Raw genomic sequence first — 25,035 nt, 5'->3', positions numbered from 1 at the left:
TCTCTGCTACAGCTGCATCAGGGAAACACAAACGGCTTCACGGATGTCATGGGAGGCGATCAAAATTAAACCCTTCCTCGTTAGCCATCCTCTTGCCTTGTAAAGTTCTAAGATGCTCCCTAAAAGCAGAACTTTGGGTCCATAAGCTTTTAGTTCAGCTCCTAACGAGTGTATCATTACCCTAATATCTGATGCCTGCCTGGTCAAAGTGTAGGGACTTTTTCTTTCCCTTGCCACTTTCATATTTGATTTCTAAGAGCTAAAATCCCTGGATTTAAATTTGGCTCCACTACTGATGAGCTGTTTACACTTGGCCAAATTACTTAACTTTATCTATGCTTCTGCTGGCCTCCTCTGCAATCTGAGATTTATAGCAGTCATTTCCATGAGCTACCATGAGGATTCCTTGCATGTGCCCTGGGCACCTGTAGGCACTCAGAAGCAGTGCCTAGAACATGGAAGCAAAGCAGTCAGAAAATGCGTGCTACTGTTGCTAGTGTTACTATTATTACTGGCAGGTTTATTTGCCACCACACCAAATTTTATAGTATGCACATTATTTAAAAAGCTGTCTAGGTGATTTTAAAGCATAGCTAGGCCTGAAAAATCTCCAATCTAACCCAACAATTTGATTTAACAGGGGAGAACACTGAGATCCTAAGTCAGAACGTGCAGCCATGACATAACTCGAACTAGAACCGAGGTCTCTCAGTTCTGTGACATTCTTGCTCTAGTCTGTTTTTTAATAAAACACATGTCATTGAAAACCAACAGTAATTCTAAGGATTACAGATGAGTTCCATTTCTCTCCTGGGCAACTGATGGAATCGAAAATAAAATCAAGAACCATGAATGTTAAGAAAGGTTCTAGGCAAGAGGCAACGTAATGCCTGATGAGCCTATAGAAAGTTTTTGAGAAAAAAAAGATACAGTCTGACTTCAAATGAGTATTTTTTTCTACTCGGATTTTGAATCTAACATGCAGGTATTTTCCTTCCAGTTTTAATATCTCTTGATCACAGCTGTTCATAATGTCACTCCTTCAAATGAATTATGTGTACTGCGCCGGTTGACTTTGCCATTTAAAATGTCTTCAAATGATTACACTATGACCTGGCACTGAAACAAAAAGTACTTGTAAATAATAAAGCAATGGAAACAGAGAGGAACGGTGGATATTTGATATTAGTGAAGTAATAAATGACTACACTTCTGTATTTTCTTGCAAAACAATAACCAAATGCTTTGTGCATCCAAAGAAAGAAAAATATCTTCAAGAAGATGAAGCTATTTTGTTTGCTAACTACATAAGAGGCATGATACTGCCCAGCACACACCAATGTCAATGCAGGCAGGAGAAATTGCCAAATTTCTTGGAACAGATGAAATAAATTTGAAACCAAAAGGAGGCTGGTGTGGCCACCCGTCATAGTTTCACAGCAGAATTTAATTTCTTGTGAAAGAAAACTGTGCATCTTACAATCAATGGTATCTAATGCTCCAGGATAAAATGAGTGAAAAAACAAAACAAGCTACATGGGATATGTTTTATTTTGCCTTAAGAAAATACTGATTTGTGCTTGAGCAGTTATATATATCTATTTTCCAAATATTCTTTACGTTTGGTATAGGAAGAGCTCAAAGATTCCAATGGCTACAGCAGCATGAGGAAGACAGAACTCTTCTTCACCTTCATAATTACTTTGACATCACACTCGAATTTTGTTACAAGTGGAGTCATTATCTATGTTGAAAACAAATAGGCCCCCTCCCCGCCCCCCACATGCCCAAGTCTTCTTGAAAAAAAACACGTTCCTGGATTCACTGTGCTCGCCTCCTACAACCTCCCTAGTTCGATCTCAATGCCCCCCAGGTTAAGGAACACAAATTCAGAGTAAAGAAAACGGAGTCACTGAAAGACTTATTCGTTTAAAGGGGTAGGTAGTTCCTCTTAGTCATTTTAAAGTCCTCAGATTCTGACTTCAACTGTTTCCACATGCAGACAGAAGGGTAATGTTATTGTATGTACTGATGTACATGTATGTTACTGTATGTTCCTTGTTACTGCTGACAGTCCTGCTCTGTATTCATACACCAGCTGGTCTATCCACTCTGTTGACATCCACCTAGGCTGTCTGCAGTTGGGGCTGTTACAGATAAAACTGCTCCTTGGTCCAGTCTTCTGTGGAGTTGTGTTTTCACTTCTCTCGGGAAAATGCCTAGTGTTAGAACTGCTGAACCACAGGATCTGAGTATGTTTAGTTTTATAAGAACTTTCCAGATCCTTTTCTGGAGTAGAGATATCATTTCATAGTCCCGCAAGCAATGTACTACAGTTCTAGCTGTTGCGCGTACTTGTCACTATCAGTCTTCAATTTCAGCCATTTTGGTGACTGTACGGAATTTTATGGATGTACTATAATGTATTTAACCAAGCCCCTACGGTTAAACATTTCCAATGTTTCTTATTTTAAATAACATTATGGAAAATACCCTTGCATAATAACTTTCAGTGTACACACTTTTTTTCCCATTAAGCTACATTAATCAATCTGATGTTATGAACATTTGCGTGGGTTTTGGTAAATTACTGGGCAGCCCTCCAGGCAGGTTGTAGCAATTTATACTTCTATGGGCTGGCTTACTCATTCATGTCTCTTCACCACTAACATGACTTCGTAAGTGAAAAGTGTCCTCGTTGTTGTTTCAATTCACATTAAGAACGTGAATTAAAAAGCAGATTTTAAAAAGTTGATAAAAACGTGTCATGTATATCAGTGATCTGTACTTCCTCTTGGGTAAACAAATGGTTCAAGATTTTGCCAGCTTTTCCATAGGAGCATTTATTTTATTTTTTTTTATTGATTTGTAAGCAATCTCTCTTTAAAAAATTTTTTATTTTATTTATTTATTTGTTTGAGAGAGAGAAAGCAAGGGTACGTAGGCAGGGGGAGGAGCAGAGGGCGATCTTGAGTGGACTTCAGTGCTGCGGAGTGGACTCAAGTGGACTATGGAGCTGATGCTGGGCTCAAGTTCATGAACCTGAGACCATGACTTGAGCCGAAATCAAGAGTCAGATGCTTAACTGACTGAGCCCCACAGGTGCCCCAGCATTCTTTAATTACAAAAGAAAATACCTCCGAATTTATGCTTAAAAATACTCTCCTCAGCTCAATCCTTAATTTAAGGATTTCTTTGGTTTCTATCAATTATTGACATTGCTGTTTCAAAATCAGGACAAATCTATCATTCTTTTCTTGTTTGGTTTCTTCCTGACAATGTATTAAAAAAGTCTTCCCCACCCCTAGAACAGATTTTCCCCTAAATTTCATGATAGTCCTTTCCTTCCACAGATTTTCACTTTTAATTCTGAATACTCTGTGATTTATTTTGATATTTGGTGTGAACCAAGAATCATTTTAAATTAATTTATTTTTATTTGCATATTTAATCATATTCTCACTGCTATCTACTGAATATTTCATCTTTTGCCCTATGATTTGAAATTTTTCTTCTAGTAGATCAAATTCCTATGCATATTTGCTTTTTTCCTTGGATTTCCTATTTAGTTCTAGTTCTACACTGTAATTATAATAGCTTTAAAATACAATTTTCTGGTTATATGATAAAATTAATCTTATTCTTTAAATAAAAGGAAGGAGGTTTCTTACCAGATTAATTATAGAACTATTTCAGCCAAAGTTTCAAAGTTGTTAAAAATTATATTAAATATTTACATTTATTCCACAAGAACTAATGCCTCTAGAATATGATATGTGCATAGGGAAACAAGGCATGTTTCCCTGAAGTAATCAACGCTGCTTTTATGCCCCTGATATAGGTTATTTGCAATTTTTTCCATTCTACATTTCTTGCAAAACTACTTCTAATATTTATGGTTTTATTGCTATTTTCAATAAGATCTTTTTTCGTAGTGTTTAAAATTGGACATGGTAAACTAGGCATGTATTTTATCACTGGTCACTTTTCAAATTTACTACTTCTAACCATCTTTCAGGTCTCTTCTCAGCAAAACAAAAAATAAAAACAAAAAAATACTTCTACGATCTCCTTTTCGATATATATACTCTTTTGAGTTTATAACTCTTCAAAGCTCTCTATCTAGATTTACTTATTTTAACTGACTAGCCAAAACAGTGATTAAAACAGAAACATTCAGCACAATGGGTAAAAAAGAAAAAAGCAGTGATCATAGGTATCTTTTAAACTCTTGCATCTGACTTTAATGGGGAATTTAAATCTGATGCTTGAAAATAAAATAACCAAATATTTTGCCTCTAGTGTCAAACTTACATACAAACTCTTTAAATGAAATAAATCTTATTTAAACACAACAAGGAAAGTAAACATTTCTAGAATGACTTGCTGGCTGGCCCTCCACACCTTCCATATTTTCTCAATTGTACCACCATCTCTCCAATCTGCCCAAGCTGGAAACCCTGAATTCTTGTCATCTCCTTTTTCTCATCTCTAACATCTAACTGGTCTAAGGTTCTTTAGACAGGTATAAGTTTGTATTCTCTTTCCTATTTCCACGGCCTTGATAGCCAAGCATATAATTTCATGCTTTAAAAATAAAGGCTTTTTTACTCCTCAAAAAAAAAAAAAAAAAAGATCGATCTCCCTCCCATGTCACTAGTGACCTTTGTGACTTCATGATTTCATCTTATTATAGTACAATACATTTATCACTCCTGTTCAGAAATACAAATCTAGTGACTCGGTGGCCCAGTCGGTTAAGCAGTATCTTTGGCTCAGGTCCCGATCCCAGGGTCTGGGACGGAGCCCAGAGGCAGGCTCCCTGTTTTTCCCTCTGCCCCTCCCCGCTGCTCAATCAAGCTCTCTCTCTCAAATAAAGAAATAAAATCTTTAAAAAATAAAAAATGTAATTTATCTTCCTAGAATCTGTAACTCTGTACTTTGTTTCTCTCCTAGACATTGCCTTTTCTGCCAGGTTTACTCCAATTCATTCTTTGAAACCTAGTTCAGATTTCTTCTTGGAAACACTCTCAGGTAGTTCTTGGCATTTAATTCTTCCAACCACTGGGCAGATATCTGTATTTTAACATATTTATAGTCTACTAAAATTATGTGTTTTCTTTCTCCCCTGTAGAGTATATGCTTCTAACTGGCAGAAATAATTGTCCATTGTATCTTTAGCTTCTGAGTGAAAGACGGTCAGTATTTTTAAAGTATACATGAAATGAAGATTAAGTTTATAAGCCGATCAAAATAGGATGTTTCAGGCAAATTATTTTACAAAATGAATCACCAAGGTCTTAAAAATTCATCATAAAATATTTTATCACCATTATTGAATTTCTTGTCCTTGTGAAAATGGTAGATGTGCATGTACATAGCCTCAGAAACTGCTAATCCCTTTATACAAGAGAATTCTCTGAACTTTTATTCAACTGGTCAATAAAAATTCTAGAAAAATTTACAGATAATTAACATAGTGCAAATGGGAACACATTTCATCTAATAGTTTCTGAGTAATTACAATGTAATTAGTGACCAAGGATTATTAATGTAACCAGTAGTATAAATACATATTTATAACATAGGGATGAAAATATTTTTGATTAAAATGCCTGGTAATTAATAATATAATATTTAAATGCTACAAAACTGATCAATCATCAAATACTTTTTTTTTTTTTAACAACAGAAGATAAACTCTTACTTGTGTACACACTGCTTTGTTCTCTGAGTGATACACTTTCTCTTTAGCTTTTTATCTTTATATTTTATTAGAGATACTCTTCACAATGAAAAAAGAAAAGCTTCACCAGCAACATGCAGAAGAATAAAGTGTAAATAAAAACTTACTCAATCCCATGATAATGACACACTGAGGCTTTTTCAAAAGGTAAACCCTGAAGTTTCCGAGGACTAAGTTCTGGTGTCAGAACAAAAGTCTTTTCCCTAAAACAAAAAAGTTTTCATTTGTATTTAGTTTATTTAGTGAAAAATAGAGTTCAAGAAAGCATCTAGAAAACAAAATCTGACTTCCTTCTCTATAAGTGAATCTTACATGGGATAAAAATTATGTAACATCAAGAAAGCATAAGAAAAATCAAACAAGGTTAAGCCTAAGTAGGTTCTGTCTCTTACATTTCCGGTGCACGTCAACTTTCTGAAGTTATGATGTTATTTATTTCACAAGACTATTCGGAGAAATGGCTAAATCAAGAATGAAAAATGATTTGTAGTGGAAATTCAAGAAGCAGCATTATTCCAGAAGAATTTTTTGTTGTTGTTGTTGGTATAGTGAACTAATGTTGTTGCATTTAGTTAGGTTCTTCTTAGGAGGGGGATAATTAAAGTCAGTTCAAATCTTTTGGTAACAAAAGTATTTACTTTCTACTGTAACACATGAAGTATCCAGATTTTTCTTCCCCTGGGAATATAGTCATGTTGACACCTACTTTAAGAGTTAGCAACCCGTTAGATATCAAAGGATATGGAAACTGCTGACTTCGGTTATGCTTTTGAAGTAGGTTCCAATCAGCAGGTATGGGAGAAGTAATCATATGGTGAGCTTACAGTAAATATTCATGCTCAACCCCTTCCATACTCAGACCCGCAGGGGTATATCAAAATCTCAGGAAGAAGAAGGTCACTGCAATTAGGTTAAACTCTCCTGCTTATTCTAAGAGGTGCCCACTCCCTGCAACCCTCACCTTTCTCTTCCTGAGTTGAGAGGCACTGTTCCAATTCAACGGATCATGTTTCTGAAGCTCAGAACAGGTTAGATGGAAATGGGAGAAGAATGCAACGGCGCCTCTATGACTATGCAACATAGTCAAGAGAATGCAATACCAGACGCCTGAATTCAGAAGACTTGGAGACGGTATACGGAAATGCAAGCAGATAGTATAGTTCCATGAGTAAGTACACCCTCACATTTTTTGCCTTATGGTTTAATAATGAAAACTACCCACTTGCCACTGAAAATTGAGGGTACTATAATAAGCATTTGAAATTATTACATTAAAGTATAAGGCATATACCAAGTATGAACCTTAGAAAATAGAATTTATAATCTAATCCACCCATTTAAGTGTTCCACAAAAAATAACACTAATAAATTGCAATGACCCCAGTATTTTGATGACTCACTATTCAAGTGAATAATTTCCTAATGTAAAACGATTTAGGTACCTAGCATTTCACTTCCTTCCCTAATCACGGTGTCTTCCATTTCTTATTTCAATATTCTCAGCAACTTTATGTATTTTTCTTTAGATTTACTCATAACCTATTCTTTCTAAAGGAAATGTTTTAGCAAATATGTATTTTGTCGACATTTAGTATTTCTTTGGTAAACACACAGGAGTCATGCCTGTGGTTTGTTCAACATTTCAATAGCTCCTTACACAGGTAGACATTTTAATAAGAGCCCACAGGTTCCTGATTCATTGTTAGGAAAGCTCATTCTTCAATTTCAATGTTAATAGAAGATTATTGGGTAATGTTGTCATTCTTTATTAACATGAAGAAACTGTATCAAATTTCTCTAAATAAAATACCTATAAATTACAGAAAAAATAGTATCTCCTCTATAAGTATATCCCCTAATGTTGCATCTAGAAAAATGCTCTCTTCAAAGAGTACAACATATAAAATTCAGTTTTGGCAAATCTGTTCAACTTTGTCAATTCACACTTAATGATCCGGAAGGACAATATCCAATAGCTAACAAGATGAAAAATGTGGATATACTTCTTCACTCTCTTGATTCCCATTAAAAAGAGTATCAATATCTCAAAGCTATGAGGAAAGAAAAATTATACAACTTTTATGTCATTAAGATCATTAAGTCATTAAAACCCATAATTACTAAGATTCTCAAGTTTTCAAAGTTGCTTCTTCTCTCTCTCTCTCGAGTGAACATTCACATGAAGGCAATAAGCTCCGGGATGATTTATGAGATAGAACTAATGTCAAATAAATCGCTTCCCAAGTGTACCTTTAAAATCAATATTTGCCAAAACAAGTTTTGTAGAAGTGATTAAAATGATCTATAATTTTTAAGGTTCTCTGGGAGGTCTTCAAAATAATGGATTAATGATTAAGATGGGAGATCAAACGATTCAAATCTCACTGGTAATTGACATCAGAATTTTACCTGTAATTAAGTCAGCTTTAGCAACATCTGGTATTTATTAACTAGTAACTTAGTTGTCTTGGAAGTCAAATTAGCAGTAAACTCTTCACATAGACACTGAGTCCTCAGTAATATTATAGTTTCAAAAGCATTTTTATTATACTTTTCTGTTCTCTTCAGCTGAAGGCTGTGCTTTTTACTAATATTAGGCATGACATGACAATGTCATAACAGGTAATGGCAAAACTCAGAACTAGAGAATAATGTAGAAAAAAGTTTAAAAAATTTGCAAGTCAAATTACAATTTTTTCTTCTTTGTATACAAAGTAGAAGCTACTGACTTCTATAGGGAATAAACTGAGGTTGCTTTCGCTTTTACTATCCTTGTTTTCCTTATATTCAATAATACCAAATAACAGGACATTGGCTAAAGTAAAATGTGAGGATTAAATCCAACCGATAATCCCTGGAGCCCAAGGAGCATAGGCATCAATTAACTAAGGAAATGAGATGCAATGTGTTTTAAATGATTTTTAAAAAATTAATTGGTGGGCACCTGGGTGGCTCAGTAGTTTAAGCCTCTGCCTTCAGCTCAGGTCATGATCTCAGGGCCCTGGGATAGAGCCCCGCATCGGGCTCTCTGCTCAGCAGGGAGCCTGCTTCCCCCTCCCCACCGCTTGCTCTGCCTACTTCTGATTTCTCGCTCTGTCAAATAAATAAATAAAATCTTTAAAAAAAATTTAATTGGCATGGGGTGCCTGGGTGTCTCAGTGGATTGAGGCCTCTGCCTTCAGCTCAGGTTATAATCCCAGGGTCCTGGGATCGAGCCCCATATCCATCTCTCTGCTCAGCAGGGAGCCTGCTTCTTTCTTTCTCTGCCTGCCTCTCTGCCAACTTGTGATCCCTAGCTGTTAAATAAATAATAAAATCTTTTAAAAAAATTAATTGGCAATTATGTTTTTCACTTACCCCTTTTGGATCTGTAAAGGCTGAAGATCTCCAATTGGTAATCCATCTGAGGTAAAGAATTTTAGTAATTCTTTTGCATCCAATAATGTGATCGAGTCCCGTGGACTCTCTTTGTGACCCAGCAACTGTTCAGATGAACGAGGTAATGAACCAGTTCTGAAAAAATAACGTTATATAGATTGTTAAAAGTAGATCAGAATTCACCATAGTCAGGAAAAGGTGATATGAGCAGAAACCAGAACAAAGAAAACTACAGAACTATATACTGAGGAAAGTAAATAAAGTAAAATCTTTGTGAATTATTTAGTATAAAAGTATATTTTTAAAAATCTGTAAGTCAAAGTGAAACTTATAGTTAACCATGTCAATAATGCTACTACTTGACTAAAATAAGCATAATTATTCTTAAAAAAAATTTTTTTTTAAAGATTTTATTCATTTATTTGACAGAGATCACAAGCAGGCAGAGAGGCAGGCAGAGAGAGAGGAGGAAGCAGGCTCCCTGCTGAGCAGAGAGCCCGATGAGGGGCTCGATCCCAAGACCCTGAGATCATGACCTGAGCCGAAGACAGAGGCTTAACACACTGAGCCACCCAGGCGCCCCGCATAATTACATTCTTTATAAATGATGGCATAAGGAGCACCTGGGCAGCTCAGTCCTTGAGCATCTGACTCTTGATTTAGGCTAAGGTCATGATTTCAGAGTCATGGGATCAAAGCCCTGCACTGGGCTTTGAGTTGAGTGGGTAGTCTGCTTGAGATTCTCTCTCTCCCTCTGCCCTTCACCCCTGCTCTCTCTCTAAAATAAACAAACTAGGAGAAGTGAGTTGGGAGAAATCAGAGGAGGAGACAAACCATGAGAAACTGTGGACTCTGAGAAACAAACTGAGGGTGGGGAGTGGGGGGTTGGGTGGGCCTTGTGGTGGGTATTTAGGAGGGCACGTATTCCATGGAGTACTGGATGTGGTGCATAAACAATAAACTTAGGAACACTGAAAAAAAATAAATTAAAAAAATTTTAAAAGATAAATAAATGATGGCATGATTATTTAGTAATGTGAAGTTATCCATTCTATAAAATTTCAATCTAAATGTTTTTGTATGTTCTGAAACCCCATAATCTCAAAAATTTTGATGGTAGAAAGTGAGTGTTCCAATTTTCTATGAACTTGAAAGATTACTTGAAGCACAACCATGAAATGAGACAGTAATCAGAAATCTCTCCCAAGGTCTCTCCTAGCCATGATTATAACATTACAAATAAGCACTGAATCATTATACCTGAAATATAGACAAGAGTTTATACTTCTCAAACTATTTGTTCTTAATCCTTACAAATTTCCTTGACAAAGATAGAACAGTTCTTATCTCAAAATGAACACCTGAAAACTAGTACTTTCTAAAGTGAAAGTCACCAGATCTAGAAAAGAATCATTATTACTAATTTTCAGAAAAAGATACTACCACACATTAGTTTTATTACAAGCCCAGGACAACAGAGCCATTTAAAATGACAGTCAGAACCAGACTGACTCTGAATTAGGTACTATTTCTACCTACACTCTCACTCTGTAAACCCAAAAAGCTCACGGGAAGTTTAAAAACCAGAAAAAGGAAAATACTTGCAGAGAACGGTAGTGGTTTTATCAAGCACTGAGTCACAGATCATGCTATCGATCTGCCACAAAGCAGAAATAAAATCTTTCAATACCTGCACAAAAAATTAAATTCATGACTTTCTATTACTACAACTACTTCCTGATTACTTAATCACTCCAATTGAGCATATTATTGGTTATTATATAATTAAAATGTTGACATTATGGTTTTAGACTTCTATTTCTATAAAGATCAATAACGTACCAACAGTGTGTCCTTTTCCCCCTCCTATCCTTTATTTTTATTTATTTATCTAAATTTTATTTATTTTTATTAACATATAATGTATTATTTGCTTCAAGGGTACAGGTCTGTGAATCATTAGTCTTACACAATTCACGGCACTCACCATAGCACATACCCTCCCCAGTGTCCATACCCCAGCCACCCTATCCCTCCTCCCACCCCCACAACCCTCAATTTGTTTCCTGAGATTAAGAGTCTCTCTCTTTTTTTTTTTTTTTTTGAGATTTTGTTTATTTATTTGACAGACAGAGATCACAGGTAGGCAGAGAGGCAGGCAGAGAGAGAGGGGAAAACAGGCTCCCCACTAAGCAGAGAGCCCGATGTGGGGCTCGATCCCAGGACCCTGAGATCATGACCTGAGCGGAAGGCAGAGGCTTTAACCCACTGAGCCACCCAGGCGCCCCTGAGATTAAGAGTCTCTTATGGTTTGTCTCCCTCCCTGGTCCTATCTTGTTTCATTTTTCCCACCCTAGCCCCACGACCTCCCGCCCTGTCTCTCAAGTTCCTCATATCAGAGAGAGCATATAATTGTCTTTCTCTGATTGACTTATTTCTCTCACCATAATACCCTCTAGTTCCATTCACATTGTTGCAAATGGCAAGATTTCGTTTCCTTTGATGGCTGCATAGTATTCCATTGTATATATATTTGTGTGTGTGCATACACACACACACACACACACACACACACACACACACACACCCCACATCTTCTTTATCCATTCATCTGTTGATGGACATCTAAATTCTTTCCATAGTTTGGCTATTGGGGACATTGCTGCTGTAAACATTCAGGTGCACGTGCCCCTTAGAATCACTACATTTGTATCTTTAGGGTAAATACATAGTAGTGCGATTGCTGGGACATAGGGTAACTTTATTTTCAACTTTCTGAGGAACCTCCATGCTGTTTTCCAGACTGGCTGCACCAGCTTGCATTCCCACCAACAGTGTAGGAGGGTTCACCTTTCTCCGCATCCTCGCCAGCATCTGTCATTTCCTGACTTGTTAATTTTAGCCATTCTGTCTGGTGTGAGGTGGTATCTCACTGTGGTTTTGATTTGCATTTCCCTGTTGCTGAGTGATGTTGAGCACTTTTACATGCGTCTGTTGGCCATCTGGATGTCTTCTCTGCAGAAATATCTGTTTATGTCTTCTGCCCATTTTTTATTGGATTATTTGTTCTTTGGGTATTGAGTTTGATAAATTTTTAGATTTTGGATACTAGCCTTTTATCTGATATGTCATTCGCAAATATCTTCTCCCATTCTGTCAGTTGTCTTTTGGTTTTGTTGACTGTTTCCTTTGGTGTGCAAAAGCTTTTGATCTTGATGAAGTCCCAATAGTTCATTTTTGCCCTTGCTTCCCTTGCCTTTGGAGATGTTTATAGGAGGAAGTTGCTGAGGCCGAGGAGGAAGAGATTGCTGACTATGTTCTCCTCAAGGATTCTGGTGAATTCCTGACTCACATTGAGGTCTTTCATCCATTTTGAGTCTACTTTTGTGTGTGGTGTAAGGAAATGGTCCAGTTTCATTTTTCTACATGTGGCTGTCCAATTTCCCCACTACCACTTGCTGAAGAGGCTGTCTTTTTTCTATTGGACATTCTTTCCTGCTTTGTTGAAGATTAGTTTACTATAGAGTTGAGGATCCATTTCTGCGCTCTCTGTTCTGTTCCACTGATCTGTATATCTGTTTTTGTGCCAGTACCATACTGTTTAGATGATTACAGCTTTGGAATACAGCTTGACTTTTAAATTGAAAATATAAATCTAATAAAAACAGTCAAACAAGAAAATACACAAATGTTTTCTCTGAACTTCATACCCTAAGAGGGTAGGAACTACATTATGAGTTTAATTTAATTTCTACACAGCTATTCTCTAATTGTGATTCACAAAGGTTTCTTAATGAGTATTACTCCCAGTCAAATTTTATAGGCCAGATGCATTGGGGGCATGTGTAATTTGCATTTACATAGGACCCTGGACACAAAGATATCAAAGCAATTTCAAAGCACAGTTTGTGACAAATACACCATCAAGATATGTCTTAGTTTAAAATCAATCAATCAATAAAATAATAGCATGTTATTTTGTCCAGTGTTTGCAAAGTTACAAAGTATTTTTTCATAAATCATCTCTTTAAGCATTGACAACTTTGAATTAGAACTGGAATTGTTATCCCCATCTTAAGGATGAGGTAACAAAGTGACAGAATAGGTGAATGTGTCCAAAATCAAATTCTTGCCTTCTGAATTTCACTATGTAAAGATTCCTTAATTCACCAGTGAAGTCTATTTTAACACAATACAAATTCTGAAAATATGCAAAGTAATTTTTGTTCCCAACCAAGAATTCAATGATATCTGCCCATATTGTGACGCACTGAGATGTAGTTGAGCATTGACTCTGTAAATATCACTGGAAGACACTAAAAAGAGTTCACTGATGATAATGTATAGACTCATAAACACTGCGTGTAATTTAGTAATATAGGTATGACTTGAGTAGGAGAAAGGAGGTAAGGAGAGTAAAAGGAGATAGATGTTCCAATGTAGAATGAGGTAAAAAAGGTGCAATAAAATAAGCTTCATGACAGAGGTAATGATCTAGTCCTTGGGTGCTTAATGAAGGAAGAGAACACTGAGTTGCAACATTTATAAAAGGCTTAAGAGAAACGTGATATTTGGTCTAGACCTTGAGTGACAAACAATCTAGTTCAAAATGATGGTGCATTAAACATACACATTAACCTCTCCACTCGAACAAATAGAAATCACAATGAGGAAGTACCAAACACTAAATTCATAGAAAGGTTGAGAAATGTTAGATGAAAAAATGGTGGGAAAAAAAAAGTGATAAACTAGAGCAAGCATGTAAATTAGAGCTAGAGAAAGAAACAGAACAATGTGGCCTCTGTCTTCTTCTCATCCCACAATGCCACAGGTAAGACTCGACAGAGAGGCGGAGTGGCAGTGGGCAGAAATCCAGCAATGCATTTTAAGAGCCCTACTAGAACAAATGTTCAAGTACCATGCTACCACACCTCCCCTTATCCCTGCAATTTTACCTCAAGTGAAAAACAGAGAAATTGCTCTCTGAAGATCCAAAACTAGGTGCCTGTACCAGTCTCAGTGCTGATGCCCCCAGCATAAAGTGAATTCAGTATTTATTCAGTATTGAGTGAAGGACCAAGGCTGCCTACCTTCTGATACCCCCAGAGGTGTCCCAACGTGAAGTCTTCTAGGTACGTCCCACCCTGCATCTCCCTCCCCATGACATTCAGATGAGAACAGGCAGGAAACAGGACGACACATATAGAGAGAAAATTAACACCAACTACCTATACAAAGCAGCTTCGTACTAAATTCCAACCTAGTAACAATCAAGGACCATCAGACATGGGAGGAAAGCTACACATAAGAAAAAAACACCAGAGTTAAAAACAGAACAGGTCCAGGGATAATGAGATCATCTAAGGAACAGAGAAAACAAGTTAAAAGAAGTTTCCAATTAACATGCTTTTAGTATCTTCGGAATTCTCATCATTAATAAAAGAAGAGATTGCTAATGAAAAAACAGAGTTGAGAACAAAAAAAAACCTTTTAGGAATTTAAAATATAACCTTCAAAAAACTAAAAGATGAAAGCATAGGTCAAGAAAATATGCCAGATGTGGGAGTGCTGATGATACTGACTCCATCTTTGGCCCTCCATCCCATTCATGCAATGACCTCTCTTGGGACTATGTGTTTTGGGTCCCCTGGAGGTTGATGAATGCCCTGACCAGGATTTGGAAAGGCTTGTTCCGACCATCCCTGAAACTGTTTAGGTAACTAGCAGAGACAGCCTAGTTTCTTCCCCTTTCTCCTTTCTGGCACCCAGATGGTCCCACCAGATATGCTAAACATTTTGACCTCACTACGACGACCTCTGCTCACCTCCTCACTCTACAAAGTCTGCAGATTATGGTCTGGACTTTGTGGAGAACAGCTGCCCAGGGCTGGACTGTCATCTGCTTGAAACCCCGTCAGTAAGTTACTCTGAATAAAACTGTGTAGAAGGTATGGAAGGGTTTGCTTCGTTTTTACATTTCCGAGTGCCTTCTCAGTTTGGAGGATACTTTACTGTCCCTCTTCCACCTTCTAATACCCAGAACATACAGCAGTAAAGATAGTCTGGAAAGGGATCCACTAAAACGTTAAGAGTGAATATGTACACACAGAAAGTACAAGTAGAGGTGAGAAGGGGCAGCACGGTCTCAACATCCTACTCTGTAATGCTCTATCTACTTATAGTATGCATACATTCCTTTAATAAGGGAAATGTTATTTCCTACGAAAACTAGAAAGTATGTACATTTCATAAACACAATGTAAGGATTAAGAAAAAAATGCTCATTTAAAAATACTGAGTTATTTAAATGTTACCTCATTTTCTGTTTAGCTTTTTCAAAATTTTCCAAATTTTGAAGAACATGCCTTTCTGGCCATTCTAGAGGGTTGTTTTCCATTAGATTTGAAGAAGTAGGTTCCACTGAACTGGTGTCTAAAGGGAAAGAAATCTAAGTAAGTACTGGAAATTGTTAACATATTGAATTTTGCTATATGAAAATATATACATATAGATCTATCCATCCATCCATGTGTACATGCACACACGTGTATATAAAGCTGTGTTAGGGGGTGCCTGGGTGGCTTGGTGGGTTAAGTCTCTGTCTTCGGCTCAGGTCATGATCTCAAGGTCCTAGGATGGAGCCTCTGCTCAATGAAGAGCCTGCTTCCCCCCTTCTCTCTCTCTGCCTACTTGTGATCTCCGTCAAATGAATAAATAAAAATCTTTAAAAAAAAAAAAGGCAAGAACAAAATACTTGATTATAAAAAAAAAAAAAAGCTGTGTTGGATAAGCTATGCAATACTTACCCACTGAGCCACCAGGTGCCCCGAAAAGTTCATGTTTTTAAAAGAGATTATTTCATTCTCAAAAGTATAATAATATAATAGATAACATAAGATGTTCTCAGATAAAGGTTACCTTAGGAAGAATTTTCACTTATCCATTTATGTATACTATACATATATTATACATTATATACATATACATCTTCAAGTAAATCACTAACATTAAATGTTATTTCACTAACTGTGTTTACTCTTCTAGCTAGTATGCTGCAATGAACCGAGATTGCTAATAACACTACAGTCTGTATCAAAAACAAAGGGACAGGGGTGCCTGGGTGGCTCAGTGGGTTAAAGCCTCTGCCTTCAGCTCAGGTCATGATCCCAGGGTCCTGGGATGGAGCCCCGCATTGTGCTCTCTGCTCAGTGGGGAGTCTGCTTCCTCCTCTCTGTCTGCCTCTCTAACTACTTGTGATCTCTGCCAAATAAATAAATAAAATCTTTAAAAAAAATTTACAAAAAAAAAAGGGGACAGTTTCCATTTGCATTATAAATTATGAGTACATCCAAACTATTTCAGCACTGTCAAAATTACTAACTGTACTACTTTGGGGATTCTCAAACCATCTGGTTTTTAATATTGTTTTGAACTACTACATACTATTCTAATAAATTAGCTGAAAATTACTGGACATTAGTGGTCTGACTAACCAACAGTTCTGACTAAAATATCCATTTTATACTTTGAAGTCTTACAAAATGATAATTTGGTAAATGCATTTTTATACAAAAAAAGAAAAAACATAAAACCAAAGCCAACTGCATGTTATTTTCCCTTTATTCATTAAACTACTCAACCTTGAACATTTTAAAAATACCTTTAATGACTACGTTGGATTGCCCCCTCCAAACACCATCTAAATATACTACTTCCCATCTCATAATAAGGGCAGTGAAATGCTATTTTATATGGCAATAAAATTTAAGATGAAATAATCTACTTTTTAATGTTGACATGGCTTTCCACTAGAAGTGCAAAGCAAATATCATTAGCAGATCTGAACAGATACATGCTGAGAACTCAAAAGAACACAAGTCAGGTTAAATAAAAGTAGACATTAATTGTTCTAAATATGACAATATAATTAATTATTAATTATTGTTGACTACACAATTTACATAAATATAAATGACATAGACTAAATAGTAAGGAGTGCATGGACAAACATTCATATGTACTTTTGGGGTATAATTTAATATAATTCTTACAGTAAAGCAAGACACAATATTTTATTTATGTGGCAGTCAGGACACTAGGACATGTTGATAACCAAAAAGCACAAAAAGGGCCTCTGAGAAACCAAGAATGCTGCTTTTTTTTTTCTTTTTTTAAGTGTTTTACTTTACAGGAGAAACAAAGAAATGAAAGCAATGCAGTAGGGAAATAGGGACTCAAAACCTGCCCTACACAAATCAAGGCCAACAAAAAAGAAGTAATACTACAGATGATAATACGTGCACAGCCATCCCAGCCTTACACATATAAATACGAATAAATCACAAAGAAAAGGTTATATTGTAGTCGGCATATTCTGTTTAATAAAGTAAGAATTATAAACATATACTAGAAGATTCTTATTAAAATATCTAAAATAATAAAACCGTGATCTTATAAAATTACCTAGAAAACTCACTTATGCAGTGTGTTTATGTGCCCCCATGGCCTGAGGTAAAGGAGACAGTTGCTGTATTTTGAGTCCAGATATGACACTTGGCATTGTGAAAGTTTTTAGCAACTTTGTGGCAATGAGTATAGAAAATGGTTTGATCAGGACATTTTCTCCCTGCTGATTTTCATGTTACACATGCTAGAGTGCTAGAGTTTTTATTTAAAAAAAAAGGACAACAATAATCCTGATGATTGCCAATAATTCATAATGAGCATGGTTATTAAATAATGGGATCAGAATATGAAACATGATTGACTTTATTGCTTCTTTTCCTGTATAATTTACATCTAGATGTATTTACTCAAATAAAAGCTACCAAGGATATTAAAAATCACAGCTTCATTATTAGGAGTCATATTCAAACGTATAACCTGTCAAATTTCAGTTCAGGCTCTAAAAAAACCTTCAGGGTTTCTTTCATTTGTTAAATGTTATTTTGGGAGGAATCAACTCCTCTATGCTGGGTACGGTCTTGGGCTCCAGGGCACTGGAGAAAGCAAGCCGACACACTCTACTCTCAGAGAACATATGGTTCACAGTGAAGACAAACTGTTATTAATAAATAATTACATCTACAGTATATAATTTAAAATAGGAAAAATAATAAAAAGAAAGATACAGAAGATGAGGACCACTGGAAACAATTTAAAATGAGGAAAGTCTGGAAAAGGTTCTTTGAGGAAGTAACATTTAAGTCAAGATAAAGATTGGATATTCCAGAAAGAGGACACCACATGTGTAAAGGTCCTGAGGTGGAAAGGAAGGTGACGTGCTCAAGGAACGGAAAGACTGTGGCACCAAGGAAGCAGAAATGTGACACTGGAGGAATCCAGAATGAGTATGAGGGTGGACATCATTTAGGAATTTTGTAAGCCGTATTAAGGATGACACATTCTACGTACAATGGAAAGCAATGACAAAGCTCTGAGCAAAGGAGTGATATAATCTGATTTACATTTTAAGATGAGCACCCCAGTAAGCTCAGGGTGTTAATAGTGTTCTAGGACTTGATCTTGTATGAATAACTGTAAGACACGTGTCCATACTTACAGAAAAACCCATGCAATGACTGCAGCCCTTCCTGCCTTGTAACCATTATCTCCTGCACAAATTCTGAGTAAGCCAGCTTCTGTCTGGATCTCAGTCTGCCCTTTCTTACCTCCATACTCCACGGGCACGCAGCTTCTACCCCCAAGAAAATCCTATCTTCGCCACTCTACCTAGACCCTGTGCATTGCTCAAGACCTACATCCAAGTCCCTTTGCTCCTGACGAAGTGTTCTGTGACTCTCCTACCCTAGTTCTATTCCTCTCCTCTAAATTCACATTCATTTATTTAAAAACAAATATACAGCATTTCACACCAGGCAACTTTCTCAGCAACTTATAAATAACTCCTTTAATCCTCCTAACAACCTATGTCATCTCTAATTTAAAGATGAAAAAAACCTGAGGCTCGGAGAGGTTAGAAAACTTGCCCAAAGTCACACAGCAAGTAAGCCGCAGAGCCGCATCCAGCCTCGTCCGTCTGGCTTCGGAGCACATGCTGCAACCAAGAAGCTGTGTCTCTCATTTACGGAACACACCCCCCCATTCACAAGGACTCTTACACTGCCTCCAACACCCGTCCGATTACTCCGCACTGTTATGGAACATTCTTCCTGGTACGGCATGATGATGATCATGATAATACAAACAGCTAACAGTTCTTTGGCATTTATTATGTTCTTACATACATCAACTCATCCAATCCTCACAATTAGTGAGTGGGAGACATTATTAGCTCATTTTAAACACGAAGAGGCAGAGGCAGGGAGAGGTGGAATAAGTGCCCAATGATGTCCAGCGAACAAGTAACAAAACTCAGACTTGAGCCCTGGCACCTGAGCTCCAGAGCCTGGGCTCTTGAAACGGCAGTGCGTGCTGTATCTGTAATTAGCTTCCGACATACATCATAACCTGCTGAAAGTCAAGGATCCACATTTTTATTTCTTTGTGTACCTCTATGATGTCAAACAGAGAAAGGCATCTGACAAACATTACTGTTAACTTGACTCTGGTCATTTTCTTATTAACCAATGGAATAAAAATGATTCTCATGGAATAATAAAAAAAAATTACCCTGTACATTTAAAATGCAGGGCAATCATCAAATGCTTTCTTGTTAGATCTTGTAAAGCTTCACTGTATTCAAACATATCACAAGAATAGGAACCAGGAAGACAGAGCTGTAAGTTAATAGAGAAATGATTTCCTGTTCCTTCGATGAAGTTTGGGGACTATTCCTGCTACAATGAACAGCAAATAGGGAGCATCTTAATGCAGGTAGTTTTAACTATGGTAAACTTACTGTGTAGGTTCTACTGTTCTCATCTTAGGAAAATATAGCTTAGTAGAAATCCAGCTGAGTACAATTACTAAGAGGACTCACCTTCAAATGCTTCTCCCTCTGCTCAAAACAATTATATTAAACATGCTTAATGAAAGAAGTGCCAGAAAGCTTTTAATGTCTAAATGATGAGAAATACGTACGAAAAGAACTAATATTTAAACTAACAAAAAACTTACCATTTAACATATTGGCGGTTTTAATTTTGTCCGTCTTTATTGGAATTGTTTTAGGAATAAAAGCGTCAAAATGATCTAAAAAGCGTTCCCTTATGAGTATTAATAGACTTTTGAGTTCATCAATAGAAACTACTTCAGGCAGGTTGGCCAACTTTCTCCTTTCTGTAAGATAAAGGAAAACCATGCAACTATTACTTTAAAAAACTCTCAAGAAGTGCATCTACTACTCTTACGATAAATATTTTCAAAAGTAAAACAGTTGAATTTCTCCAGCAAATCAACATTCCTATGTAGGCCTGTTTTCATTTTCAGCCCATCTGTAGGTAATGATAGAATTCCCAGCTACACGAGATAAACAAAAATAGAGTAATCTGTTCACACCATGAAGTGATGAATGGTAAAGGCAAGTTTGCAAGTTTTCAGAATATACCGCAGAGCATTAAGAACACTGGTGTTTATGTGAAAAGTAAAACCTGTAAAACTTTGAGTTAAATGTGGTAGGTTGGCCACTTCCATCTTTTTCTTCTTCTTCCCCAAACCTAAACTCACAGCAAAGGAATTTAAAAAAGGACAACCAAAGCGGAAACAATAAATAATGACAGTTTTGGACATTTTGGAAGGTAAGATGATGGTGGAGGGGTAGCCGAGTTGGTCCAGCAGAGGAAAGTCAAGTGGGTCCCCGCAGAGGCACTGCTGTGAGGTGTTAGGAAGATGATTGGCGGGACAGGCTGAAACAGGACAGCATGCATGGATGTTTAGGGAAGGGGCAGGGTAAAGACCTTAGAACTAAACGTCTTTACACCACCCTACATCCCTCACAGCTTGGAAACTCTGTTCTCTCTCTCTCTCTCTCTCTCTTTTTATTTTTTTTTGGTAGAAGCTGAAAAAGAGTCCCAGCCCATGGAGCATCAGGCACACCGAAAGGCAGCCCTGAAATGGGGGTTAAAACTGGGGGACAAAATGGAAGTGTACATACTGAAAGGTCTGACTCCAAGCCCCGGAGCTGGGAAGCTAGCAGCTATAATATAAATGCTCCACTAGAAAGAGCAAAGGGGTTCCCCTTTGGAAAAACTGAATGCCCCTTGAGAAAAGAGCACGATCCTGATATTGAAGTGGAGGTAGGGAAAGGAGCTCACGACCAAGGATGTCTTGTCACTCCACCTGCTGTATGCCACAGCTTGCCAGACAGTATATTAGAGCAAGGTACGTAAGGCTTCCCGTCTAAAACAGAACAGACAGAAAAGAATCACCGGACATTTAGGAAACAGTGATTTGGAAAGTCTAGGTGCCTCAGTTGGTTAAGTTTTCTACCTTCAGCTCAGGTCACCATCCCAGGATATTGGGATCGAGTCCCTTGTCAGGCTCCCTGCTCAGTGGGGACCCTGCTTCTTCTCCCTCTGCCTGTTGCTCCCCCTGCTTGTGCTCTCTCTTTCTCTCTCTCTGTGACAAATAAAATCTTTTTTTAAAAAAAAGGAACATAGTGACTCAAAGGAGTACAGGCATCTCAATGTTTATGGCAGCAATGTCCGCAATAGCCAAATAATGGGAATGTCCCTCGACAGATGAGTACAGAAAGAAGATACGGGGTGTGTGTGTGTGTGTGTGTGTGCGCACGCGCGTGTGTCCATCAAAAAGAATGAAATCTCGCCATTTGCAATGATGTGGATAGAACTAGAGGGTATAATGCTAAGTGAAATAAGCCAGTCAGAGAAAGAATAATATCATAGGATTTCACTGATATGTGGAATTTAAGAAACAAAACAGATGAACACAGGGGAAGGGAAGGAAAAATAAGATGAAAATAGAGAGGGAGGCAAACCATAAGAGACGCTGAACTCCAGGAAACAAACTGGAAATTGCTGCAGGGGCGTGGCTGGGGGGAAGGAGTCACCGGGTGATGGGCAGGAAGGAGAGCATCCGATGGAATGGGCACTGGGTGTTGTATGCAACTGATGAATTATCAAATTCTACCCCCGAAATGAATAATACAGTATATGTTAGCTATGCTGAATTTAAATAAAGAATTAAAAACAAAAAAGAAAACGTGTTGAGGAAAGAGGGGACTCTGCATTTCCATAGTCTTATGTTTACACTAGAAGGACGGACTTGGATCCAGTATATACTTCCAGCTCCCATGGCCCTCCCTCCCTCACCGAGCCAGCCTGGAGAAGAAATAAGGCATGCTCTGATCAGATCCTTCTCTCCAACTTTCCTCTGAGCTAGCAAGTCCTCAGGACGCATGCTCTCTATGTGGTAAGAGGCCCTGCTCTCCCAAGGTTGATCTTCATTTGCTTAGTTCTTCATTCAAGGGGAGGAAATTCAATTCTGGGTGTATCAGAAAACTCACCTAGGCATAGATCTAGAAAGTCATATCCTTCAATACAGCTTTTACCTGTTGCTTATCTCCATCCGTGTGTTGCTCAGTTTTATTTCTCAATCGGTTCAACTTTGGGAGAGTAAAGGGGTTTATTTTTTGGGACCCTCAAAAGAGCAAAAGTCCAAGATGAAAAAGAGAGACTAAAGCCAGCAAAAAAGAAAAAGGAGCCCAGCAGAAACAAAAACACTGCAGGGAACAAAAGAAAGCTTGCTCTGATTAATATTCTCATAGAACTAAGAGAATCTATTACACCCCATGAAACAAGTACAGGGTTCTTTAATAAAGGAACAGATGATGAACAAGAAAAGACTTCTAAAAATTAAGCACATGAGAGCTCAAATTTTAAACATTCCATAAAGGGGCTTAAAATAAAGCAGAAGATATTGCCTGGAAACTAGAACAAAAAGAAAACAATATGGAAATAGGAAAAAAAATTAAGTATTCTGTCCAGAAAATTAGGTATTCTGTCCAGGTATTTTTTTCTATATAACTAATAAAAGTTCTAGAAAGAAAGAAAAAAATTGAAAAAGAAAGAAAAATTACTAAAGATAAAGGTTTTCAGATTTAAGAATGTGAATCTTCTATTGAAATGGCTCATCATTTATACAGCTTAATAAACTGAGGACAGAGGGAGAGCATGGAGAATACATACACACCATGAATCAGAGTAAAGCTTCCAGGGACAAGGCTTCTGGAGATAAACATTCGAGAAAGGAGTAAAAACAAATATCCCAAAAATAAAATACTACAAAGGATAAGAATAGTATTAGGTTTCTCAATAGGAATAGTCACACAGAAGATAATAAAGCAATGTCTTCAAAATTCGGAAGATAGATGATTTTCAACCTAGGATTCTTTATGACCTATCAGTCAAGTAAAGATATTTTCAGATATGCAAGAGGTTAAAAAAACTTACATTCCACAAAGTTTTAGTCAAAGTGGTTGCTGAAAGATACGCTCCAAGCAAACAAGGGAGTAAACCAAGAAGGACAGGTGGTCTAGAAAAAAGGAGAATCTAAAAGAAGGGAAGAAGAAAGAGAAGTCTCTAAGATGTTCTGTTATCAGAACGAAATATTAAACACTCTGGAAAGAAATAGAGAAGTAAAAAGGAACTGCTGTGTTTGAACATACAATGAATTTAATGTTAAGTGTGTAAAAAATGCTGGAGCCTCTAGAAAAACATTTGCCTGTACAGAGGAGTGGGTAAATTGAAAATGATCACCAACCATAAGAAAAACAAAGATAATACAAGAGGTGATCATCGTCATATATTACATGACTCAGTGGTAAGCTTATGTATACGGTGGTAATAATGTTAAAACTAGCCACTGATTTAACCAAAATTTATGACTTCACTGTAAAGGGTGGAAAGAGAATGTGAAGATGATAGGAGAAAGCTAAGTGTTTATCTTTCAGAGCTAGGTGCTAAGATAATGTCTGAAACTGGCAAATTAAGAAACAGCAGCATCCACCTACTATTAACAGAACTGGCGGAAATGTTAGGAAAACCAGCTGGAACAGCTGCGGGTCGCTGCCTACCAAGACTAAAAGATGGACAGGAGGCAGTAGGCTACTGCTGGTTTCCACATGAAGTTTTTCAGTAGCATTTGCATCTTAAACATAGATCCCTGTATTACTTTTATAAAAATATTACACTTCTAAACACTTGTGGACTAATAACATTTTCTTCTATAATAAAACAGTAAATTATAAATTCATACAGAAGTCAATTCAACATTATGTGCTGTCTATAAAGCACTATGCTGTGCCCTTGGACAGAGAGGATTAGAACCTATTATTTCATGAGGTTGACACACAAATAATGCAAGAGAGTAGGCTGAGAAGGAAGCAGCTGGCCTAGAGGCTCTACTTTGGAACATGGGCTCTCCGAGGACACCTCTGAAAAATCCCACTATAGTAATGTGGATATTGGTAGGGTCGTTCCAGTTGTGATCCAAGATAAGGAACACAAGATTCTTGCACTCAAGAACATTAGTAATGGTAAAGTAAGATTGTAAAATATGCTGCTGTTATTACATCTTCTTAGTGAGAAAATAAAAAGTAATGAAGCTTTTTATTTTCTGTACAATCTGCTGGGAGCCATTCTAAACGAAAAGTTATCGATGGTTTGTTTTCATCTGAAATATACACAATAGGTAATGCGCTTTGGAACTCAGCTCTATATTTTTATTAATGTTAAAAAAAAACCTTAAATCATGAACCAGACCCATGCTTATTAAAATAGTCAATTATATTACAACATCGGGCTATCTGGAAAGCGGGGTAAGACTTCCTCCTGGCCTTAATGACCAAAAAAGAAGAGGAAACAGATGAAGTTTAACAGGGTTATGAGCAAAATAATTTACCTAAGCAAAAATTATTCTCTACACTAATGAATGTACACATAAGTGGCAAAGGTTTGGGAGAAAAACATTGGACTAAAGTCTTAAAAATG

General features: G+C 37.0%; 1 protein-coding gene across 4 annotated transcripts in view; it reads right to left on the bottom strand.

Moving 5' to 3' along the window:
- MTBP (MDM2 binding protein) overlaps nucleotides 1-25,035 on the bottom strand; it is a 75,873-nt gene that overhangs the window by 8,245 nt on the left and 42,593 nt on the right. For 3 of the 4 annotated variants that reach the window (XM_032316324.1, XM_032316326.1, XM_032316327.1), the window contains 4 exons: nucleotides 20,204-20,365; nucleotides 15,439-15,556; nucleotides 9,104-9,259; nucleotides 5,854-5,949 (listed from right to left, as the gene is read on the bottom strand). In XM_032316324.1, the coding sequence (XP_032172215.1) occupies nucleotides 5,854-5,949; nucleotides 9,104-9,259; nucleotides 15,439-15,556; nucleotides 20,204-20,365 (532 nt within the window). The remainder of the gene's footprint in view (nucleotides 1-5,853; nucleotides 5,950-9,103; nucleotides 9,260-15,438; nucleotides 15,557-20,203; nucleotides 20,366-25,035) is intronic. The other variant, XM_032316325.1, reaches the window with a different exon arrangement.

The sequence above is a fragment of the Mustela erminea genome, chromosome 16 (genome assembly GCF_009829155.1).
Source record: "Mustela erminea isolate mMusErm1 chromosome 16, mMusErm1.Pri, whole genome shotgun sequence".
Taxonomy (NCBI): domain Eukaryota; kingdom Metazoa; phylum Chordata; class Mammalia; order Carnivora; family Mustelidae; genus Mustela; species Mustela erminea.
This window is presented reverse-complemented; position numbering and strand designations above follow the sequence as displayed.